General features: G+C 46.2%; 1 protein-coding gene across 1 annotated transcript in view; it reads left to right on the top strand.

The window, feature by feature from the left end:
- LOC130211482 (mitogen-activated protein kinase kinase kinase 11) overlaps window positions 1-13,673 on the top strand; it is a 35,971-nt gene extending 22,298 nt beyond the window's left edge. Inside the window, exons 7-10 of the mRNA XM_056442217.1 lie at window positions 2,931-3,102; window positions 3,200-3,300; window positions 3,476-4,072; window positions 5,881-13,673. Coding sequence (XP_056298192.1) covers window positions 2,931-3,102; window positions 3,200-3,300; window positions 3,476-4,072; window positions 5,881-6,485 — 1,475 coding nt within the window. The 3' untranslated portion in view covers window positions 6,486-13,673. The remainder of the gene's footprint in view (window positions 1-2,930; window positions 3,103-3,199; window positions 3,301-3,475; window positions 4,073-5,880) is intronic.
- The last annotated feature ends 6,223 nt before the right edge of the window (window positions 13,674-19,896 follow it).

Genomic DNA, 19,896 nt, shown 5'->3' with positions numbered 1-19,896 from the left:
GTGTGTGTGTGTATGCTTCCAGAGACAAACGAAGAATGTGTGATCACTCGTCTTCCTGCTGAGCGCTCACACTCACACTCACACACACACACACACACACACAAAGACTCTGTTGCAACATTACGCCTCTTCCAAAGTCTCTCCTTTCATGTGTTCTCAACCACCCACTCGTCTTTTTTGTCTTCCCATGGTCCCCCGTTGGCCCCCTCTCGCTTTACTACACACACACACACACACACACGCTCTTTTCCACTGTCCAAATATTATCCGACTTCCTCCCAGCGGCACTGCACTTCCCAGCAGCTTCCCCCCACTGCAGCCCTGCTCTGCTCCCCCCCCCCCCCTTCTGCCCTTGGCCTGCAGTTTCCTCTTTGCTCCAGCGGGGGGAGCCATTGAGCTGCAGTTTCCACACCGAAGCGGTGCACAGTTTTATATGCATGTAGTGGCTACAGTGCGGTTTACTGAATTAAAAATACGCAGGGAGGAATCCACGGCTCCGGCAGAAGGAGGCGGAGAGGGTTGCGCCAGAGGTTTACGATGCTCCTCTGGCCGTCGGGCTCCCAGACAAACGACCCGCGGTCCGAAGTTGTAGCCAGTGGCGTCTTAACAAAACCCCGAAAGGAAATTTGTGGTGTAGCAACAGTCAGTGAAAGGGATTTCTCTCCTCTAAACAATTACCCAAAGAGGTGGCTTGACATAAAAAAGCCCAAATTGTCGCAACACATTTATTTGTAAGAGTGGTTAGTAAATCTAAAAACATCTGCCAGCTTCTTTGATTCATCCAGTCGAGGGCTGATTTTCTTTACTAGTTAATAACTTTCTGTAATGACTACCAATAAGCCGTGATTGTGTCTGTCATTAAAATGTGTTTAGTGGGTCTTTATGCTCGCCCTCTGTCGCGAGCGCTGATCTACCGCCCGGGCCTCCCTGACTTATTCGTCTAGAGAAACTGCCAAATTCATCTGCACTAGTCCACAGAGTTCTCCCCGTACAGCGGAGCACAATGAGACCTCCAGAAGGAGGAGGCGTCGTCTCTCTTTGTGCCGTGTTCGACCGAATTGGATCCCGAGGAAAATGAAACCGTCCCACTCGGGGACTCTGGGATTGGAATAGTTCTTAGCACGTCAGAATTGCTGGCAGCTTTATAGCCTCACATGGTGTTCGAGGTTTACCCCGGATTCTACTTTCCCAAAGCCCAATTAGATTCATTCACCAGCAGTTACCAAGTAACACTGACGGCTAAAGTTAATTGTCTTGTTTAATTTCCATTCAAGTAAATGATCTGGACTTTTTCCAGGAAAATTGGAAAGAAGCGCTCGCCTGCGCTCCAGCTCATAAACTTTATCTCTGGCTGTCTGATTGGTCCTGAGCATGTGAACATCTCTACCAGCTCCTCTAATAGCTCTGTAGCTATTTACATCATCAGCCTAAATATATATTTTTTTCACCGCTTGCCTGATTGAGTAAATTTAGATTTATTAGCCGTGTCCTGAAGCAGGCAATCCTTGTTGTTGAGCAGCGTGTTGAGTAACATTTGACTAATTTAAGACGATGAGCATGAGAAACATGAAGCTGCTAATCATCAGCGTGGAAGCATTTTTATCTGCGAGCGCTCCACACCTTCAGCACGCTGCGTACTAAACGACCAATTAAGCGTGACCTCACCAGGGGTCGCCGGGCAGAAGAGGAAATCGTGATATTCAAACAGCCCCCAAAAAAAAGGAGAAGCACCCCGTCAACGGCACATGTACCATGTGACGCGTTGCAAAAAATGTGTTTGAAGAGGAACACGCTGGGAAAGAAATTGAAACGCTGTCACTCTCACCCGACCCGAGCGCTCGATTTGAAAACACTGCGAGAGGCAGAGTGCGTCAGCGGACCGGCCGAGTCCAAAGGAGGCGCAGCGCCACGTGTCCCTTCAGAGAGCAGATCTACCGTGTCCCTGAAATCTGAAGCGGAAATGTGCCGCCAAAACTCCGCGGTTGAAAGTTTTCCTCACTTTGCCTTTTGCTTTGCTTCCGTCTCCTCCATCGGCGAACATGCTAACGGGGGTTATTGTCTCCACGGCTCCGCACGGCCTTCCGGAGGGGGTGTGAAGCTGCACGTCGCCGCGTGCTAACGAACGGTGCCGCCGCCTTAGCGCCCTGAGCCGCGGCTCCCTCTGGGCGTTACCACCTATGTATACACTACCGTTCAAAAGTTTGGGGTCACTTAGAAATGTCTTTATTTTTCAAAGAAAAGCACTGTTTTTTCAATAAAGATAACATTAATCAAAAATACACACTATACATTGTTAATGTGGTAAATGACTATTCTAGGTGGAAACGTCTGGTTTCTAATGAAATATCTCCATAGGTGTATAGAGGCCCATTTCCAGCAACTATCACTCCAGTGTTCTAATGGTACATTGTGTTTGCTAATCGCCTTAGAAGACTAATGTCTGATTAGAAAACCCTTGTGCAATTATGTTAGCACAACTGAAAACAGTTATGCTGGTGATATAAGCTATACAACTGGCCTTCCTTTGAGCTTGAAGTTTGAAGAACAAAATTAATACTTCAAATATTAATCATTATTTCTAACCTTGTCAATGTCTTGACTATATTTTCTATTCAATTTTCAATTCATTTGATAAATAAAAGTGGGTTTTCATGGAAGACACGAAATTGTCTGGATGACCCCAAACTTTTGAACGGTAGTGTATATCTGTACATGCACTCGATGACGTAACCTTCCCACTGTGTGGGAGTCAATCAGGACGTAAGGTGTGCAGAAATATGAGCAGAGAAAAAGAAAAAAAGGTGCATTGAAGTCACATGGATTGTATCTGTTGAAGCCTTTTTAATGAAGCTCAGCTCACGTGGATCCAGTGGTAAACATCGTGACGACTCGCCCGCTGAGAGGACTTTTTCTCTTTTCCCCCCCCTCAGTTAGTCCCAGTGACAACCGCAGGTCGTTCAGCCTGAGCCCGGTGTGGCCCCTCGAGGCCCCTTCTCACAAACAAGCCAATGGAGACCAGCGATTGGTCCCCCACTGGAGGCCCCAGAGCCCCAAAAGTCCCAAAAGCCCCAAAGTCCTGCGCCTCAGTCCTCAGGAAAGCAGGTACGGCCGAGCCCCTTCTCTTTGACACGTGTTGGCACACTCGACGTAATTCATGACCGGGCTTGAATATCTATTGTCGTTTCCTTGGCTCCTTCAGCCTGTCGATGAGGGCCAAGCTCCTGGATTCCGACAGCAACGTGAGGGGGGAAGCCAAGGAGGACTTTGAGGAGTACAGACCCAGCGCGCCGACCCAGAACGGTATCTGACACCCTCCATCACCGGCTCCACCGCCAGCCGCAGATCTTCCATTGGCCACGGCTTCAACTCCCTGTCACGACTGTGCACTATGCAGAACAGCCACATGAATAATAAATGTCTCCTTCTCTGACTCTTTATAACTTTAAACTACTTTTCTCTCTCTCTCCCCGTGCAGGCTCCTCGGGGAAGGACAGCCTGCGGCTTCCGCTCCCTCAGCGAGACTCGGCCGGCGAGGAAGGGTGCTCCTCCCCGGCCGGCTCCCCCCGGCCAGAGCGGGGGTCCCACAGCGGCCTCGTTAAGAGCACCCACCAGGCCCTGCTGGGCGGGGGCTCCCTCCTGGCCTCCGTAGCACTGGGTCGCTGCCTGGATGTTCCCCCAAGGGTGCCACCTCGAACTAACCTCCCATCCCTGGAGAGCCACACCCCCTCCGACCCGGAGATCTCCGCCCCCATGCCCCTCATGTCAGACCCCCCGGTGGTGGACGATCTCGTCACCTTGTCCCCCTCCGAGTTGCTCCCCAGACCGCTTTTGGACTTGGCGCTGCACTACCAAGAACTGAAGCCCCTCCCCCTGACGCCGCCGCCGCCGATCCCCCGCGAGAGGAGCCACCGGATGGCGCACAGTCCGCACTGCCCCAGGAACCCGCTGCAGCACGGCAAGGCGAGCCCGGGGGACCGGGCCCCGGCGAACGGGGAGCTGCCCTGTGAGACCTGGGAGCACAAAGCGGACAGAAGGAGGCGGTCCAGCCAAGGCCTGCACGCCGCTCAGCTAGGTCAGTCGGACTCCGCCCCCTTAAAGGGCCACGCCACCAATATTAGGAGTTAATGCCACTTAATTCACACATTTCTCCTCACTACAAATGCTCATTTGGGGGTGTGGGCTTTGAATAAGTCTGCATTTCAGCCTCGTTGCATTGTGGGAAGTGTAGGACGTCCAATGTTTCGGTTAAATGTTGGATATCTTGACTTCTGCTGCTTTGATTTTAGATTTGTCTTTTTCAAGCCTCCAAACTTTATGGAAGTGCAACACTAAATCACTGGATTGCACCGTTCCTTTCCACATTGGATCCCTGATTTGCTTTTTAATTTATTTGCATTTCCTCAAGAGCACTAAGCATGTTTTCAGGAGGCGCCTCACTAAGTGGATCCAACCTTGAATATTGTGCGTTTTCCAGTATGGCAATGTCCCCATCACAATTATTTCTGTACCATTTATTTATTTATTTTACAAGATAATTTTTGGCACATGAGAGCCTTCAATGCAGCACAAGCTTTTTCATTTACATCAAAGCTCGTCTTCGGCTATTTGCATATCTCAGACGCCAGCTGCCCCCCCCCCCCCTCCTCATACTTCACTGCTAATACTTGCGAAACAAAGATAGCATCCAATCTACTTTAGTTTTTCTTCTTCTTTCAAGCCCTGGTTTTCTTTTTATTGTAAAGTTGGAGATGAATGCAAAACATCCAGAAAGAAAGTGCTGCATTCAAAATTCTTAACGCTCTATTATAGACGTCAAACGTGCGCTCGCAGGCCGCGTGTCGAGGATGCATACATGACACATGCGACACAAGAGCACATTCAAGAGGGATTAGCATATATTCCCACCCTTAAATTACACGGGGGGGAAAATAGATGTTGAGTTCCTAGAAGGGCTTACATCTGCTATTGTTTGAATCCATATCAGTGTCACGCTCACAGAGATGATCTGCATTCATCGGCCGTCCGGCGCTTTCAAAACGTCTTTCCCAAAAGACTTAATGAACATTTAACGCGGGCGTGTGGGCGTCGCTTGTTTTCGGAGCGAGTGGGCGTCACGAGGGGCTTCTAAGAGTGCCCCCTGGTCACGATCCACACACCAGATCTGCTCGCGGAGCCGCAGCGATGTTCTCACAGCCGCCGTCGATGTAAATAACGCCGTTTGGCAGACGCGTCACATTTGCGAAATAGCAAATGTTCAGTCGAGCTGATTCATTCCGAGTTTAATGTTCTTGTCGGTGCTCATTTATCCTCGCAGCTGCAGCTCTGTCAGCTAGTTACACAGCGCAATGTTACGCTTAATTTAGACTCATCGCATCAACATTTCGTGCCGGCAACTTCCATTTATTTGTTTTTTGCAACATTAACGTCTAGAAGGCAAAATGCTAATTTTTTAAGATTGAAGGGGAGCGCATGAAAGATCAGCAAGGCAACACCATTAAAGCCTCTAAAGCGAGACAGTGAAGTCGAGGGACGATGGAGGCCTTCAACGTGTTGGATATTCTGCTTTTCTCTGCAACTGTGTCTTTGTTGGGAAGCGGCACCTCACGGATGTTGTTGTCGTACCACTCGGCCTGTAAAAACTGTTATTTCATGGCTTCTGTGGCTCTGGAAGAGAAATCGAAGAAAAGAAACCCTGGTATTTTGAGAAAGGGGCGATTTAACAGACGGGAGTGGTTGGATGAAAGGTTTGGGTTGCATGATGGGATATGTAGGTACCAGCATTTTAAAGCTAGGGACAACAAGTCAGGGTGTCATGTCGCCTGTGAGACTCTAAATGCCGGATGTGCACTTTAATGTTTCCTTTCTCTCTGTTCCCTCCAGCTCTGGACCTGCCCTTGTGCCAGGACACACAGGACTCCAACGATACGCCTTCCGCGTCCGTGTCCCTCCACCCTAACCCCGCCCTCTGGAGCCCCAAAACCCCCCGCCTGGAGGTCAGCATCATCCCCCGGCCCCGGCCGTCCCCCATCCGGCCCCGCATCGATCCCTGGAGCTTCATCTCGGCGGGCGGCGTGAACTCGGCCGGCGGCCGCAGCCCCCACCGCTTGGACGTCAACCCCCTGGGCTACCAGCCCTCCCCGACCAACCCGTTCACCAACTGTGACCCCTTCCCCTCGCCGGACTGCGACCCGTTCTCCCTCAAGGCCGACCCGTCGAGCGGCTCGCACGCGGCCTCCCCGTTCGACCCCTTCTCGGCCCCCTTCCCCACCTCCCGTTCGGCCCCGAGCTCCACCAACGGCTCGCCCACGCTGCCCTCGTTACGCCGAGCGCCCCTCAGCGCGGCCGACTCGCCGCTCATCGACATGGGCTGGGCGGCCTGCGGCAAGCCCCTGCTGGATGGCACCAAAGAGAGAGCTCACCCCCACAAGACTCTGGGGCTCAAGCCCTTCAAGTCCCCGACGCAACTCAGAGACGACCGGTTCTGAACCGGAGCCCGTGGCCATGGGTTTCAATCACAGCAACACAGTCCAGGCACCTTCTTTTTTTTAAACCGCTTAGCGAGGATTTGGAATCTTAAAAAAAGCCATCGCTCACACCACCGAGGGAAGTTTCCTCTATGGGAGCCCCAATCACTGCAGGTCCTTTTATTCGCAAGCCTCCGGAACCAGAAAGCCAGTGAAAGGCGCTACATCGGATGGTGGGATAGCCGCCTTTGAACCGAAAGCTGGTGCCCATTTTATTCGCCCCTCTATCTCTCTTCTCTATCCCTTTGAAGGAGCAGAACACAGATCAGTAGTCCCATGTTCGGATTCCATCAGACTCCTCACATCACCTTCTTTCATCTTCCCCCCCTGCCTTTGAAGATTTGTGACAATGCAGAGGTGGATAAGGCGACTTGCACAGCTTCATCTGCCTCTACCTCTCTCCAAACTGAAAGCATTCAGGACAACAGGGAAAATGGAGTGATGCCTTTTTAGCGAATATCTTTTTCGAGATTTCTTGAACGGTTGTCCTGGTGCGTCGGGATGCTCCGAATTTGGCTTAAATTTGCTCAATCAGCTTAGCAGGAAAATGTTGTCTGCGTGCGTGTGCATGTATGTCTAGACTCATTGTTCAAGGAAAGCTTACTGGGTTTTTTTCTTCCAAAACGGCATCTGCCTGTTGCATTGTGGGAGAATGCACTGGTTATTCCAGGCCACTCGTGAAATGCAAGACAAATCCATGACCCAGACATTCCACTTGGAGGCAGATAAAATTCCAATCACGTTCCCCTTGAAATGCCAGGGATTGGACAGATTCATTTGGCTGGCACAGGAAACAGGATAGGGGGGGGGGGGCTCTGCATTCCCTTTTATATGCCAAAGAATGCCACTGTGACAGTCTCAGAACTGGGACAAAGGGTGCTTGCAAAATGCATTGTTTTCGCCAGTGCCAGATGGGCGGCGGCGGCCATGTTGGATAGTACAGAGAAAGCTGAGACAATCACGGATAGTATTTAAACATAACCTTTTTGTACTTTCCTGTGGTTATCTTCTTTAACATCATCCAGGCTGTCTTATCACTCCCCGTCGGATGCTGTAGGGAAGGTAGTTGGTAATACTACAGTGTGTCTGTATTGAAGCGTCACTGAATACTTTATTTATTTGTAGGGTCCACTAGAGTAGCAGTCGCCTTGCAAAGCCAGTCACATGACACTTCTCTCCTTCACTTGATTGGATGAGTGCTCACCCCTGTCATTGGTTCCCTCTTACAATCCTTGAACTAGTAACATTGTGGTTTTACTGAACATGTTAAATTACACCTGAAAGTTGCCGCACAATGTGAGCCAGAAACATCTGTGAGTCTTCAGCCATTTTGGGGAATGCACTTCTTTCTTGTCCAGAGTTAGATGAATAGATCGATACCTCACTTATATGGGTCCGTTCAATATGAATATGTTAGCTAGCTTAGCATAAAGACTGGGATCAGCTAGCCTGACTCTATGAATCCACTTTGAAGCTCCTCTCTTATTAATAAATCACATGTCGTCTGTTTTAATAGTAGTTGTCACCAGAAGGGGGCGGGGCAACCTTAAGGAGTAAGAAACAAACAAACCGAGAAATATCATCGGCTTGTAGCCCCTTAGTTTTTGTTGTTGTTGTTTAGATTAAACAAAAACGAAAAAACTTGAGTTTTAAAGATGGATTTTTATTTTTCAACAGAGCCAGGCTAGCTGTTAGCTTTGTGCTAAGCTAACCATCAAAACATGAAGTGATCGCTAGTCAACTACCTTGAGCTTGGAGAAGTAGGCGTGGCTACAAACCAGTTTAACATCGCTATGATCCTGTCGGTTCCCGTGAATATCTGTGACGTCGTTATACTCCCAGAAGAGACACGGCGGAGAAGTTCAACATTTAACAAAAACACAGAAAGAAATGAATTCATTAATTCTAAAGAAGCTGGAAAAAGCTAATCATCCAACCAAACAGCAGCCTCACTGGATCATCAACTTGCCCTTTCACTCATCACTCCATCACCGATCCTCCTACAGACGAAAGACTCAAATACTACTAAACATATATATAATGCATCCAGTGAGGCAGGTTGAGGGAAAGCAACAAATGCTTATTGCTAAATAACCCCTGGAATGGGTTGGACATCCCACAGTATCCATTTATTATCATTGTCCAATAGTTTAGTCAGCTGGTCCTCCATGATTAGTGTCGGTCAAGCTTGTAGCCGAGACCCTCGTGACCTCATGACTTTGGCACTCAGGCCGTCGTGAAGGGCTTCATCACTGACTCCGTGTCATCGGAGGACAACATGGTCTCTGTGTGAGAACCTCGTCTCCAAAGAGGACGTCTTTGTGATGAGCCCAATAATCCTTCTGACGATCGGAGGAGGCCGATAGTGATAATTAGCCTCCTGATAAGAGCAGAGCATTAACAAAGCGTTCGAGTTTGGTTAATTAAATCCCCCCCGACGTTACGTGAATCCCCCTCGTCCTCCTCGCAAAGGTATTTTCAGTTGCTTCCTGCATCGGCTCCCGGCTCGATTTAAGCCCTCTGCTTCTCTTCTTGTTTGTTTCAAAGACGCGTCGGGCCGTCTTTCAGGCTTCACCGTCAAATCTCACCGCTTCCCACGTCCTTCACCAATCCGAGGACACCGCAGAGCTTTCTATTCATAATGCAGCAAGGATTCGGTCTACGGGAAAAAATAAATAAAAAGCCATTTGTTCTCGGACAGAGTCCATTAACCGGGGAGTGCTTGTTATACAGAGGCAATCGAATTTGTTTGAAATTGAAAGGGGAACTTTGCTTCTCTTGTGCACCTTAATGCATCTGTTCGTCATCTCCTGGACATCCACGTGATATTCCACAGGAACAAAGAGACAAAGTGCTCGTAAAAGCATGCTTCAGACCGACTTGGTTGCACAATCTGTGCAGTTTTTATGGCCGATCTGTTGGAGATGGAGGTGAAGAGAGAGATGGTTGACCTCCTGATCTGAAAAGTGAAGCCAATGCCAAAGTATCTCAAACCTTTCTAATGGCCAGCAGGGGTTCACTCCTGGAGTCAGATAGAAATCTATGAGAAGATGACTCTACTTGTCTCTTGATTTATCCCCTCAGTAAACATTGTAAACATGAGTTTATGTCTCAATCTCTAGTTTCACGTCTTCTTCAATACAGCATGATGTTCATCTAGGAAGTTATAGTACAATTATCGTCATAAAGCAGGTTGTTTCTCTAGGGCGGCGGTACCGTGTGATTGACAGGTCGTTCAACACGTCGCGAGTCAAAAAGATTGAAGTTGGCCTCTGAGCCAATCAGACGACTCGCCTCCTCCTCGGTATGTGTGGAAGTTGCCGTTTCTCGACGTGGGCCCGCCACTACCATTTCACCCGCGTGACAAGCGGCGTTAATACCTCGCCTCTCTTCCGACGCCGCGAGAGCGATCCGGTAAAGTCATCAGGTTGCCGTGGCTGTGATTGTCAGCGGAGCGCCGCGAAGAGGAGTGATACACGAAGGAAATTGAGATGATGGAACCGTCGGGCAGATTATTTCTGTCACAAACGCTGTGTGCGTGTCAAGCGTTCGCTTCAACCTGCCACTCACGGCCTCGTCTGTGTGTGAGTACTCAGCGCCAGACTTTAATTCTCCATCAGACCTGATGTTGAGAAGTGTTCCCCCGTCTCCACCCCGAGCACGCTGGGTAATTTATCTCTGGAAATATGACTCGTGGCAACAGGAGCCGCTGTGCTTTTTTTAACGTATGATTTAAAGTCGGAGTGTGGTTCCTGTTGGAGGAGGTTCATTTGAAGTGGGGAGGAACCTTCCTGCCGTGGCAGAGGAAGATACTGGAAGACTAGTTTGGTAGCTTTTGTGGACGTCCAATATTTGGGTTGTCAGTTTTCCGAGCTGACAGAAAGCACTTAAAGGCATCGGCCCTATCCGTCATTACAAATTACTGACGGGCGACTGGAAGTGAATTCTCCGCCCCGAGAGAACGATACCTGGCCACCGGGGATCCACTTTCAGCCCCACATTGGCGATCCAAACTTAAAGCTGAAGCTCAGGACCACCGCCCCTAATCAGTGAATGGCAAACGGTCAACACGTTCACATGAATACAAGCTAATGAGATGGCACGATGGAGGAGCCCGAGGCCGTGACCCTCATCACGCCGAGACGCCGCCAGTGGTCGGGGGGGGTTGCGTAACAATCAGCGCCATTATCCAGAGGAAAGGGAAAAGAAAAGTCGCTATGTAGGTTAGTCGAAGGTTTGGTGAAGGGTAGCCGTGGAGCGTGGGCCCGATGCACCCGGGCGCCACTTAAAGGTTAATTTGGCTTCATGATCAGTGAATATGCATACTCATCATTTAATTTACTCTTATTAAACCGCTGATTCAAATTAAACCCTGTTTACTAGTTCTAACTCTTGAATTCTATCCCCATAACTCCTGAGTGACGGAGCCCCGTGTGCCTGTGAACTCCTCCGTCTCCGGCGCTCAACCTCAGGGAAGTGGAGTCGGGGAAATGTACTTTCGTAAATTGCCGCGACTCGGCTCGAGTCATGTTTTCTCTCCTTTCGCGGTTACTGAGAAAATTGGAGGACGGGGGGGGGGGGGACTCTGTCCGAGCATGTGTCACATTTATTTCATTGATGAAATCGTACCTCGGCGGAGTCGGTGGAGGGTAAATTCTGAAAACTACAAAAATAAGACGGCCTGGCATTTCCAGAAGGCTCCCCACCCCCCGTGCTGCCGTTTGCTCGCTTGTGTTCAATTAAGCGGAGGTTACAAATGTACCTGCTTATCGGGCCTCGTTTCAGGTGCGTCCTGCACATCGTTGCTCTTTCTGGCTCATATTAAGTGAAACACCTGCCCGGGCCTTTTGTTTGACATTAACGGGCCGAGACCAAAATGATCAAATATGACCTGCCGAATTTACAGGAATCGCACATCGCAAAAATGGACGTTGGACTAAAGCTGTGTGTGCGGCGGCGTTGGCAGGTGCGTCAGCTCGGTCTCTCAAAGTGTGAACATTTATTCCTAATTCTTTTCCGTCTGTGCCTCCCAAAGTCACCATCTGCTGTCATTTGAATACAACCCAATGAATGAGAGCCGTAGAATAAGCACCAACGTGTGCCCCGAGACCAAGGATGGCAAAATAAACCTGTTTTTAAATGTTTTGTATCTATGATGTTATTAAATCCAAGGCCGCACCCCCCCACTCGGCAGCGCCGTGGTCGTGATTATTGCTCTGCCCGAGCTATTGACGCTCAATTACCTCGTGATCTTCGAGCCGTTCAATCTGCACATTCCTGTTCCTCCGAGCGTCCAACGGGCCGCAAACCAACCGGTCGAGTAAACAAACCGCGTGCCTCAATCACGGAGACGGGCGACTGATTTATTGCCGTCTACTCACAGAAGAAAGAACCGCGATGGCGTGTATTGTAACAACGTGTCACGAACACCGTGTCACGAACTACGTGTCACGAACACCATGTCACGAACTACCTGTCACGAACACCGTGTCACGAACTACCTGTCACGAACTACCTGTCACGAACACCGTGTCACGAACTACCTGTCACGAACTACCTGTCACGAACTACGTGTCACGAACTACGTGTCACGAACTACGTGTCACGAACTACTTGTCCCGAACTACGTGTCACGGCGCAGAAGCTGCTCCTACGAGCCTTGAAGCTCGGTGATGTGTTTATTACATCTTCAGTACATCTTAGTCGGTATTTTTTAACGTTCTTCCCGTAATGTATATTTCATGGATGCCTTCGCCCCGCTAACGACCTCCGTTAGCTAAAGTCCAAGCGAGCGTCGTTCTCTCAAAAGTTGAACGTGGCACAAATTTGCATATCAAAGTTCACCGAATTGGAAATATGGAAAACTATGCATGGATTTTTTTCTATCGTTGCTCCGATTCCACGAAAATAAATTGGGAAGAGTCCTCGTCGCAAACTCAGCGGGGTTAGTGGAGGCCAAGCGACGATTGGCTGGTGTGAAATCACAGATGAGGGGACCAGATGTCCGACGTTGGTGTTCAAAACCACGAAGTGCTGATCCAGAAGGTCCTGGAAGTCCCCTTAGATACGTCAATGTGATTCCAGGGCAACACATGTGAATGAGGCTTGACGATATTAAATATGAGGGTGGTCTCTTTCAGCTGCTCTCTCTTGAATATCTAAATGATCCATGAGGTCATTTGAAAAAGGGTCTCACTGGTCAAATCTCTTCCACTAAGGGAATCCCAGCCCCGCTAAAGGCTTTTCCTCTCCGACAGCTTCCCACCAGTCAGCGAAGGACATTTACAGAATGAAATACTCGAGGGGGGGTAAAAGCGGATATTTATAAATGGCCATCTTCTTTACACACTGGATCCAAACTCTTTCTCTGGAGATGGCCATGGAGGCAGACTACGTTAGCATGACGGAGCCCGTTGTATAGGTTTTCACTGGAGTATTTAAGTTGTTGTGTGTGGGTGCTTCACGAGAGGCCTCTTTACATTCCTGTGCTCCCAAATCGGCAACAAAAAGGAGTCCTCCACAAGCCCCTCGGTGTCTGTGTGCAGCAGAACATTGAGGAGAATTGCCTGGCGGAGCTTGAAATCCGGTTCTTCGTGTAAATAAATTTAAAAAAAATTAAATCGCAGCCTAAAGTCTCCTTGAGGCACCCACACTGAATTTATGTGCATAAAACTGCTCGATAGAGAAGAGGACCGAGTCCCCTCAGTGGACAGACGTGGACCTCCTCTCTGTGTATCTATTTCTGCTTTTTACTGTAACTGTTCCAGATTTATTTCCACGTCTGTTCTGTGTGTCGTACTACAGCTTAGGCGATGTGATGACACACGTGTTGCGTTGCCCTGGCAGCCATCTTGACATCTCTCTCAGAGCCGCCTCTGCTCACGCGAGTTTAAGGTTTTTTTCGGTTGTCGGGCTTTGAAAAAAATGTGTTATTGTTGCATTTTTTTGTGAAATCTCGCACTGGGCTGGGCCTAATCAACTGTTTTTATTGTTGTGTGTCAAGACGACTATTTCTCTACTACAGTATGTGACTTTTTTATTTTTATTTCTCTTGACTATTATAGTGGGTTTTAACCTGTGGAAAAAGAAAAAAAAAGGAAAAAACTGCTCAAAAAGAGATGAGACCAAATAAAATGTAACACTCCTGAATTGTTTGTGACTTCATTGATATCATAGAGAGAAGAAAAAGTGGAGCAACACGAATGCTCATTCAACTAGAATATTTTCAAGGAACTTTTGTGGCTAATTAATCGTATTGGTGTCATTTTTATATTTGTGATTTGATGATTATTATTTTATACAAGGTCCGTTTTTCGGTCATTTCACAACACATTGGTTATTTATGCTCTGGACGATGGCTATCCACCCGGTAAACTAAATACTTGATTTTTTCATTGTAATCCCTTTGATACAAACAAGTCTACGAGCTGCATGTGGCCCATCTGGCTTGCCGTAGTCACCTCCGCCTCAGCCTTTTGGCAGCTGTGTTTAATATCCAATCTAACGCCATCTCTGTCTTGCCACAGAAGCGGAAATAAATATTCTGTTATTATTATATTACACCATCTTCTCATATCATTTACGGTCCATAAAATGGAATGAATACTCCCGTGGTTCACTGGACATGTGTGTATGTGTATGTGTTTGTGTGTGTGTGTGTCTTTATGTGTGTGTGCACGCGTATCTTCTATTTCTGTGCTGTAGCTGTGGAGTCATGTTGTCGTGGTGAGACCCGACATGGCGGGTGAGGACGGGTGAAAACAAGTCGACTAAACGTAATAATTAGACTTCTCATGGGAGTCAAATCTAAGAGTGTTCTGAGTTTCACTCTTTCATAGGGTTCGTACGGTCATTGAAAACCTGGAAAAGTCATGGAATTTTTAAATGTTTTTTTCCAGGCCTGGAAAAGTCCTGGAAAAAAATCTTCAAGGTGTGGAAAAGTCATGGAAATTCCGTGAAGTATCTGAAGCGTCTTCTTCCTCCTCACAACTTCAGGACTAGAATTAAGTTTAATCACAGTTGAAGAAACGTTGGAGATACATATTGGTGAAAATATATATTTTTATTTTTAAAAAAATCATTTATTACACAGATCATGTGACTTCTGAAGACGTCTTGAGATAAAATAGGAATATCTCAACAAATGGTCCACGATATTTAACTCATAAGCTTGATGGACTATTGAATCTAAATGTCAATGAAAGCTCAGTGCATTGATTTTAATTCCGTACTTTTGAAAGAAAGAGGGAACAGTGGGATTTCACAAGAGTTGAGAGGAAGTAGAAAAAATACTTAATAATTATAATTGCTTGCACTTTTTAGTTGTTTTTTTGCAATTGAGAACAACTTTGCAAACGTTTGTTAGTTTGCATATTCAGCAGAACATTAGCATGAATTAGTATTAACATTTTATCTCTTTAGCTCTGTTTTGGTCTCTGGTTTTGGACTCCTGGAGAAAAACAAGTGTCCCTTTAGTTGCTAAATGTTCCATACGGTCACCAGCTTGGTGCTAACGTTGTCAACAAAACGAGAGGCGCTCAGTGTAGCCCTGCAAGTACCTCTGTGAGCTACGTTAGCTACCCGGCTACACGAGCTACCAACCAGACACCACATTTCTCTGTCGGCAGCCGAGGCTGAGAGAGCTGCAATTAGAGTGAATGTTGGATTTATATGAAGTAGACGGACAGGTAAAGACTCCGTGTGAACGCTGATGCGGTGCGGCGCGTGTTAGCCGACACGTTGCCCATAACAACTTCACCCGGCCGGGGCGCGGTTGCGCCTTCTAGCACGTTCTGTGCGCTCATGAGTTTAAAACACTAAAACAGGCAGATTTTCACTCACACTTGTTTTTGTCACGTTTTTCCTAAAAACCTGAATGTTTCCTAAATTAACTCTGTGATGTCACTTGTCTCTTAACTTTTAGTTTCTTTTAACTTTTAGTTTCTTAAACTCGTCTTGTTCTGTGTTTTCTGTTTGTAACTCTGTGTTTCTTATGTTGCTGTCTGTCTTGTCCAGGTCACCCTCGAAAAAGAGATTTTTATTCTCAATGAGACTCGCCTGGTTAAATAAAGGTTTAATAATAATTATAAAATGTAATACTTAACATTGAGTTGCATCACCAATCATTGAATATATCACAAACAGCCTTTTTCTATTTATTCTATTTAAACAGAATATAATACATCCAACGTCAATCACAATTTTGAAATAATCAAAAAGGAAAACAACAACAACAACGCACTAAGTGCTCCGTCTGTCGACGCTGCAGAGCCACACCACTGCGCTCTGCAGACTTTCATCCACAGTGTCCATGGCAACCAGAGCCTTGGAGACTGGCGGCGGGCTGGAGGAGGGTCCGGCGCTGCAGAGGGTTCCTCCAGCACGTCAGCGCTGACGCTCACGGTTCTCCGTTCTCCATTTGACTTGACGGACACGCCGAGAGGGGAGAGAGAGTCCAAGTAAAGTCGAGCGAGAGAGAGAGAGAGACAGAACATCTGGGGCCAGAAGTATGAACCACACACCTTCCCCACACTTTAAAAACAGGTATTTGTGAGCTGGAGTAGAAGGAGAAAGTGGCACGAATCAAAAAATATATCACATTTGTACTTAAGGACAGTAATTGAGTAAATGTAGTTCTACATTCCATCACTAGTGGACAGTATGTTTGTATCTAATCCATATATGGTCATATCTAATCTATATATAGTCATATCTAAAACATATATGGTCATATCTAATCTATATATGGTCATATCTAATCCATATATGGTCATATCTAATCTATATATGGTCATATCTAATCCATATATGGTCATATCTAATCTATATATGGTCATATCTAATCCATATATGGTCATATCTAATCCATATATGGTCATATCTAATCCATATATGGTCATATCTAATCTATATATGGTCATATCTAATCCATATAGTCATATCTAATCCATATATGGTCATATCTAATTCATATATGGTCATATCTAATCCATATATGGTCATATCTAATCTATATATGGTCATATCTAATTCATATATGGTCATATCTAATCCATATATGGTCATATCTAATCCATATATGGTCATATCCAAGAGTCCTGCTTTGGCCTGGCTGTGGTCCAGTTGTGGCCTGGCTGAGGGTCCTGTTCTGGAACAAATGAGACATATACATCTTTCAGACATACCATTTTGTTCACATTAAAACATTCACATTTTGCTCAATGACGTGCTGTCGCTTGTGATACAGTGTAAATTCCTGTAACTCTTTGTCTGTAAAATATCTAATTACACAGTTTTTTTATTAGCATGTCCACTACCCATACATTATCTAGTAGTAACAACATTTAATGTTTAATATCCATAAATAGAAAATCGTAATAAATGTCACTAGAATATGCAAAAATGTTGACATTAATTTTACCTTATTTTTCACGTCTGTCCTTCTCACTTCTCCAATTCAATTCAATTCAGTTTATTTGTATAGCCCAATTTCACAAATTACAAATTTGTCTCGGAGTGCTTTACAATCTGTACACTACCCACATCAAAACCCAAAACCTCACATCGGACCAAATAAACTCCCAACTTCAGGGGGAAAAAAAGGGAAGAAACCTGGAGGAGAGCAACAGAGGAGGATCCCTCTCCAGGATGGACAGATGCAATAGATGTAATGTGTACAACGGTTGTACACTTTGTCCAGGTTGATGGCTTCTTCTGCTTCTTGCTTTGACTTTATGCGCATCAGCTGGTCCAAATGTGCCACTTCGAGACGATTTCTGGATGCTGTTTTGATTCGATTCATTAAACTAAGCTTGAAATGTAGCACAAATATCCACAAGCTGTGAGATCTCCTTTAGCTCCTCACATCTAAGTGCTGCAGAAACCATATCTGAGAATGTGGTGATTGACCCCTGTTTAAGTTTTTGCTTCATTATGTACTTGAATTCAGCATATTGACTGTTAATGGCCTCCATAGACTGTGGGTGTTGGAGAATGGCCTCATACTTCTTTGCCAGTGTGGCAATGTCTGCTGATCCATAGTCAAAACTGATGTCTGAGCTCAATGCTTCAATGTCAAATGCAGACCACTCCTTTAATTCATCCTCTGGAAAACGAGCATCCATGTGATCACAGAGTTTACTAATGAAAAGAGTAATCTCACCAGTATCTTTGCCATCAGCTGATGAGGTCCCCATTGCCTCTTTGACACGGTCACTCCACTGTACATCCTTCTCCTTCAAGTATTGGGAACGCAACTTCTCAATCTTTGCTCGAGCAAAGCAGTTTGAAAAGTGAGGCACAGTTGTGCTCGCTCACACAAAACATCTCCCAACGCCGTGACAGTAACCTTGAACTTTGAATCGCTCAACTTTTTGTCGCAGTACTTTGCCACTGGATCTCTGTTATCGGTGAATTCTCCTTTGCAGAATTCTCTAAGCACAGTGTAGTTCCTCAGAACAGCATTGACAGCTTGGTGCCGCGACAGCCATCGCACTTTGTTCAGAGGCCTAAATGACAGCGTGTCTTCATCAAGAATCTTTGCTAGGTCCTCCATTTTGGCCCTCTTCACAGTGGACCGCGAGAAAGTGGAATACACAGTTCTAAGAAGAGTTTCCACATCTCGCATCAAAGGCACATAGTCTCATTCTGCACTATCGCATTGATTGAGTTCACAAATTCAAATGCATAGTTTTTGCTTTGCCAGCTTTCTGGTATACTCGCATACTTTGCCATGTGATTGTGGATTTGTTGAACTGACAGCATTGATGCATTAATTTTGATGGCAAGTAAAATATTGTCAATGAGAACTTTAACTTGCTTGGGGTCAGATTTAGTTTTGATTGACAGCTCGTTCCTTTTCTCTCGGTCTTCTGCGCTCTCCCGCAATAATGAACCAACCCCCTGTCCCACCTTGAGTCTTCGTACAATTCCAACGGCTTTCAAATGACTTTTCTGCTGAATGTGACGCTTGAGGTAGTCCAACTTCCATTCAGTCCACATTTTTCCCGCTGAAAGCTCATTTGCTACTTTGGCTTCGCTGCATGTTTTGCAGAGTAGACCTTTCTCACTTGAAAAAGAAAATATTTCACCCAGTTTCACCGCTTGTTCTTCCATTTGCACATACTCCGACAGCCATTCCATCCCAAAAGAACCGCATTTCTTTTTTACTTTGGCTTGTTGAGTGGACGTGTCGCCGGCGCTGCCCGTTCGCTTCGCCATAATAAGGGGTTGCGTCTCCTAACTCCGTTGTGTTGTTGTTAGCTCGCTGATTGGCTGCGTAGCGTAAGTAAACCGTATCGTACCATTGGCTGGACACCTGTCAGGCTGTCATTCACTGTGTTACATTGAAAAATGGTACAAAAAACACAGTATTGGTCTAATTAATTAGATTAGATTAGGTCTAATATTAGATATTAATTAATACGTTTATGGTACATTTTATTTTATGCGCTGCATTGATTTTCTTGTGCGCTGAGAATGTGCGAGCAGTGCGCGATTGCACAGGCGCGCAGCTTGGAGGGAACATTGGTCATATCTAATCTATATATGGTCATATATAATCCATATATGGTCATATCTATTGGTAACAGTGGAGAAGATGGAACCAATCAATATTTAGCATTTTTGCCAATACATCACTTTAACAATTGATCAATTGTCAAATGTTGATGTCCAATAAAAGACAGGTGAGATATTTAAGGGGCTCTCACACATCTTATTGTTATGTATACGTTTGTCTGGGCTCAGAAATATATCAAAATTACATCGATGATGTGATATGAGATGAACTATTGTTTATTCAATTCAATTCAATTCAGTTTATTTGTATAGCCCAATTTCACAAATTACAAATTTGTCTCGGAGTGCTTTACAATCTGTACACATAGACATCACTGCCCCAAAACCTCACATCGGACCAGGAAAAACTCCCAAATAACCCTTTAGGGGGGGAAAAAGGGAAGAAACCTGCAGGAGAGCAACAGAGGAGGATCCCTCTCCAGGATGGACAGATGCAATAGATGTAATGTGTACAGAAGGACAGATTTAGAGTTAAAATACATTCAATGAATGTGACAGAGTGTATGAATAGTTCATAGTAGGCATATTCCACGATGGAGACCTCCACGATCCATCAGGCAGATGGAGGTAGAGAGGAGGAGTGGGCGGAGTCTCAACAGTGGGCGGAGTCTCAACAGGGCAGTGGCGTCATCGGTAGCAGGAATTCCACGACCCAGACCTCGATGATCCATCAGCAGATAGGATCTATGCCGTCTCATAGGGTCCGATGACCCCATGAGACGTGAAGTCAAAAGGACTCCGGGGAGAAAGCAGAGTTAGTAACGTGTGATTGAGAGATGAAAATTCATCCCTA

Source organism: Pseudoliparis swirei, chromosome 21 (assembly GCF_029220125.1).
Source record: "Pseudoliparis swirei isolate HS2019 ecotype Mariana Trench chromosome 21, NWPU_hadal_v1, whole genome shotgun sequence".
In the NCBI taxonomy this organism is placed as follows: Eukaryota; Metazoa; Chordata; class Actinopteri; order Perciformes; family Liparidae; genus Pseudoliparis; species Pseudoliparis swirei.
Note: the sequence above shows the minus strand (reverse complement) of the source record. Positions and strands in the feature narration are given on the sequence as shown.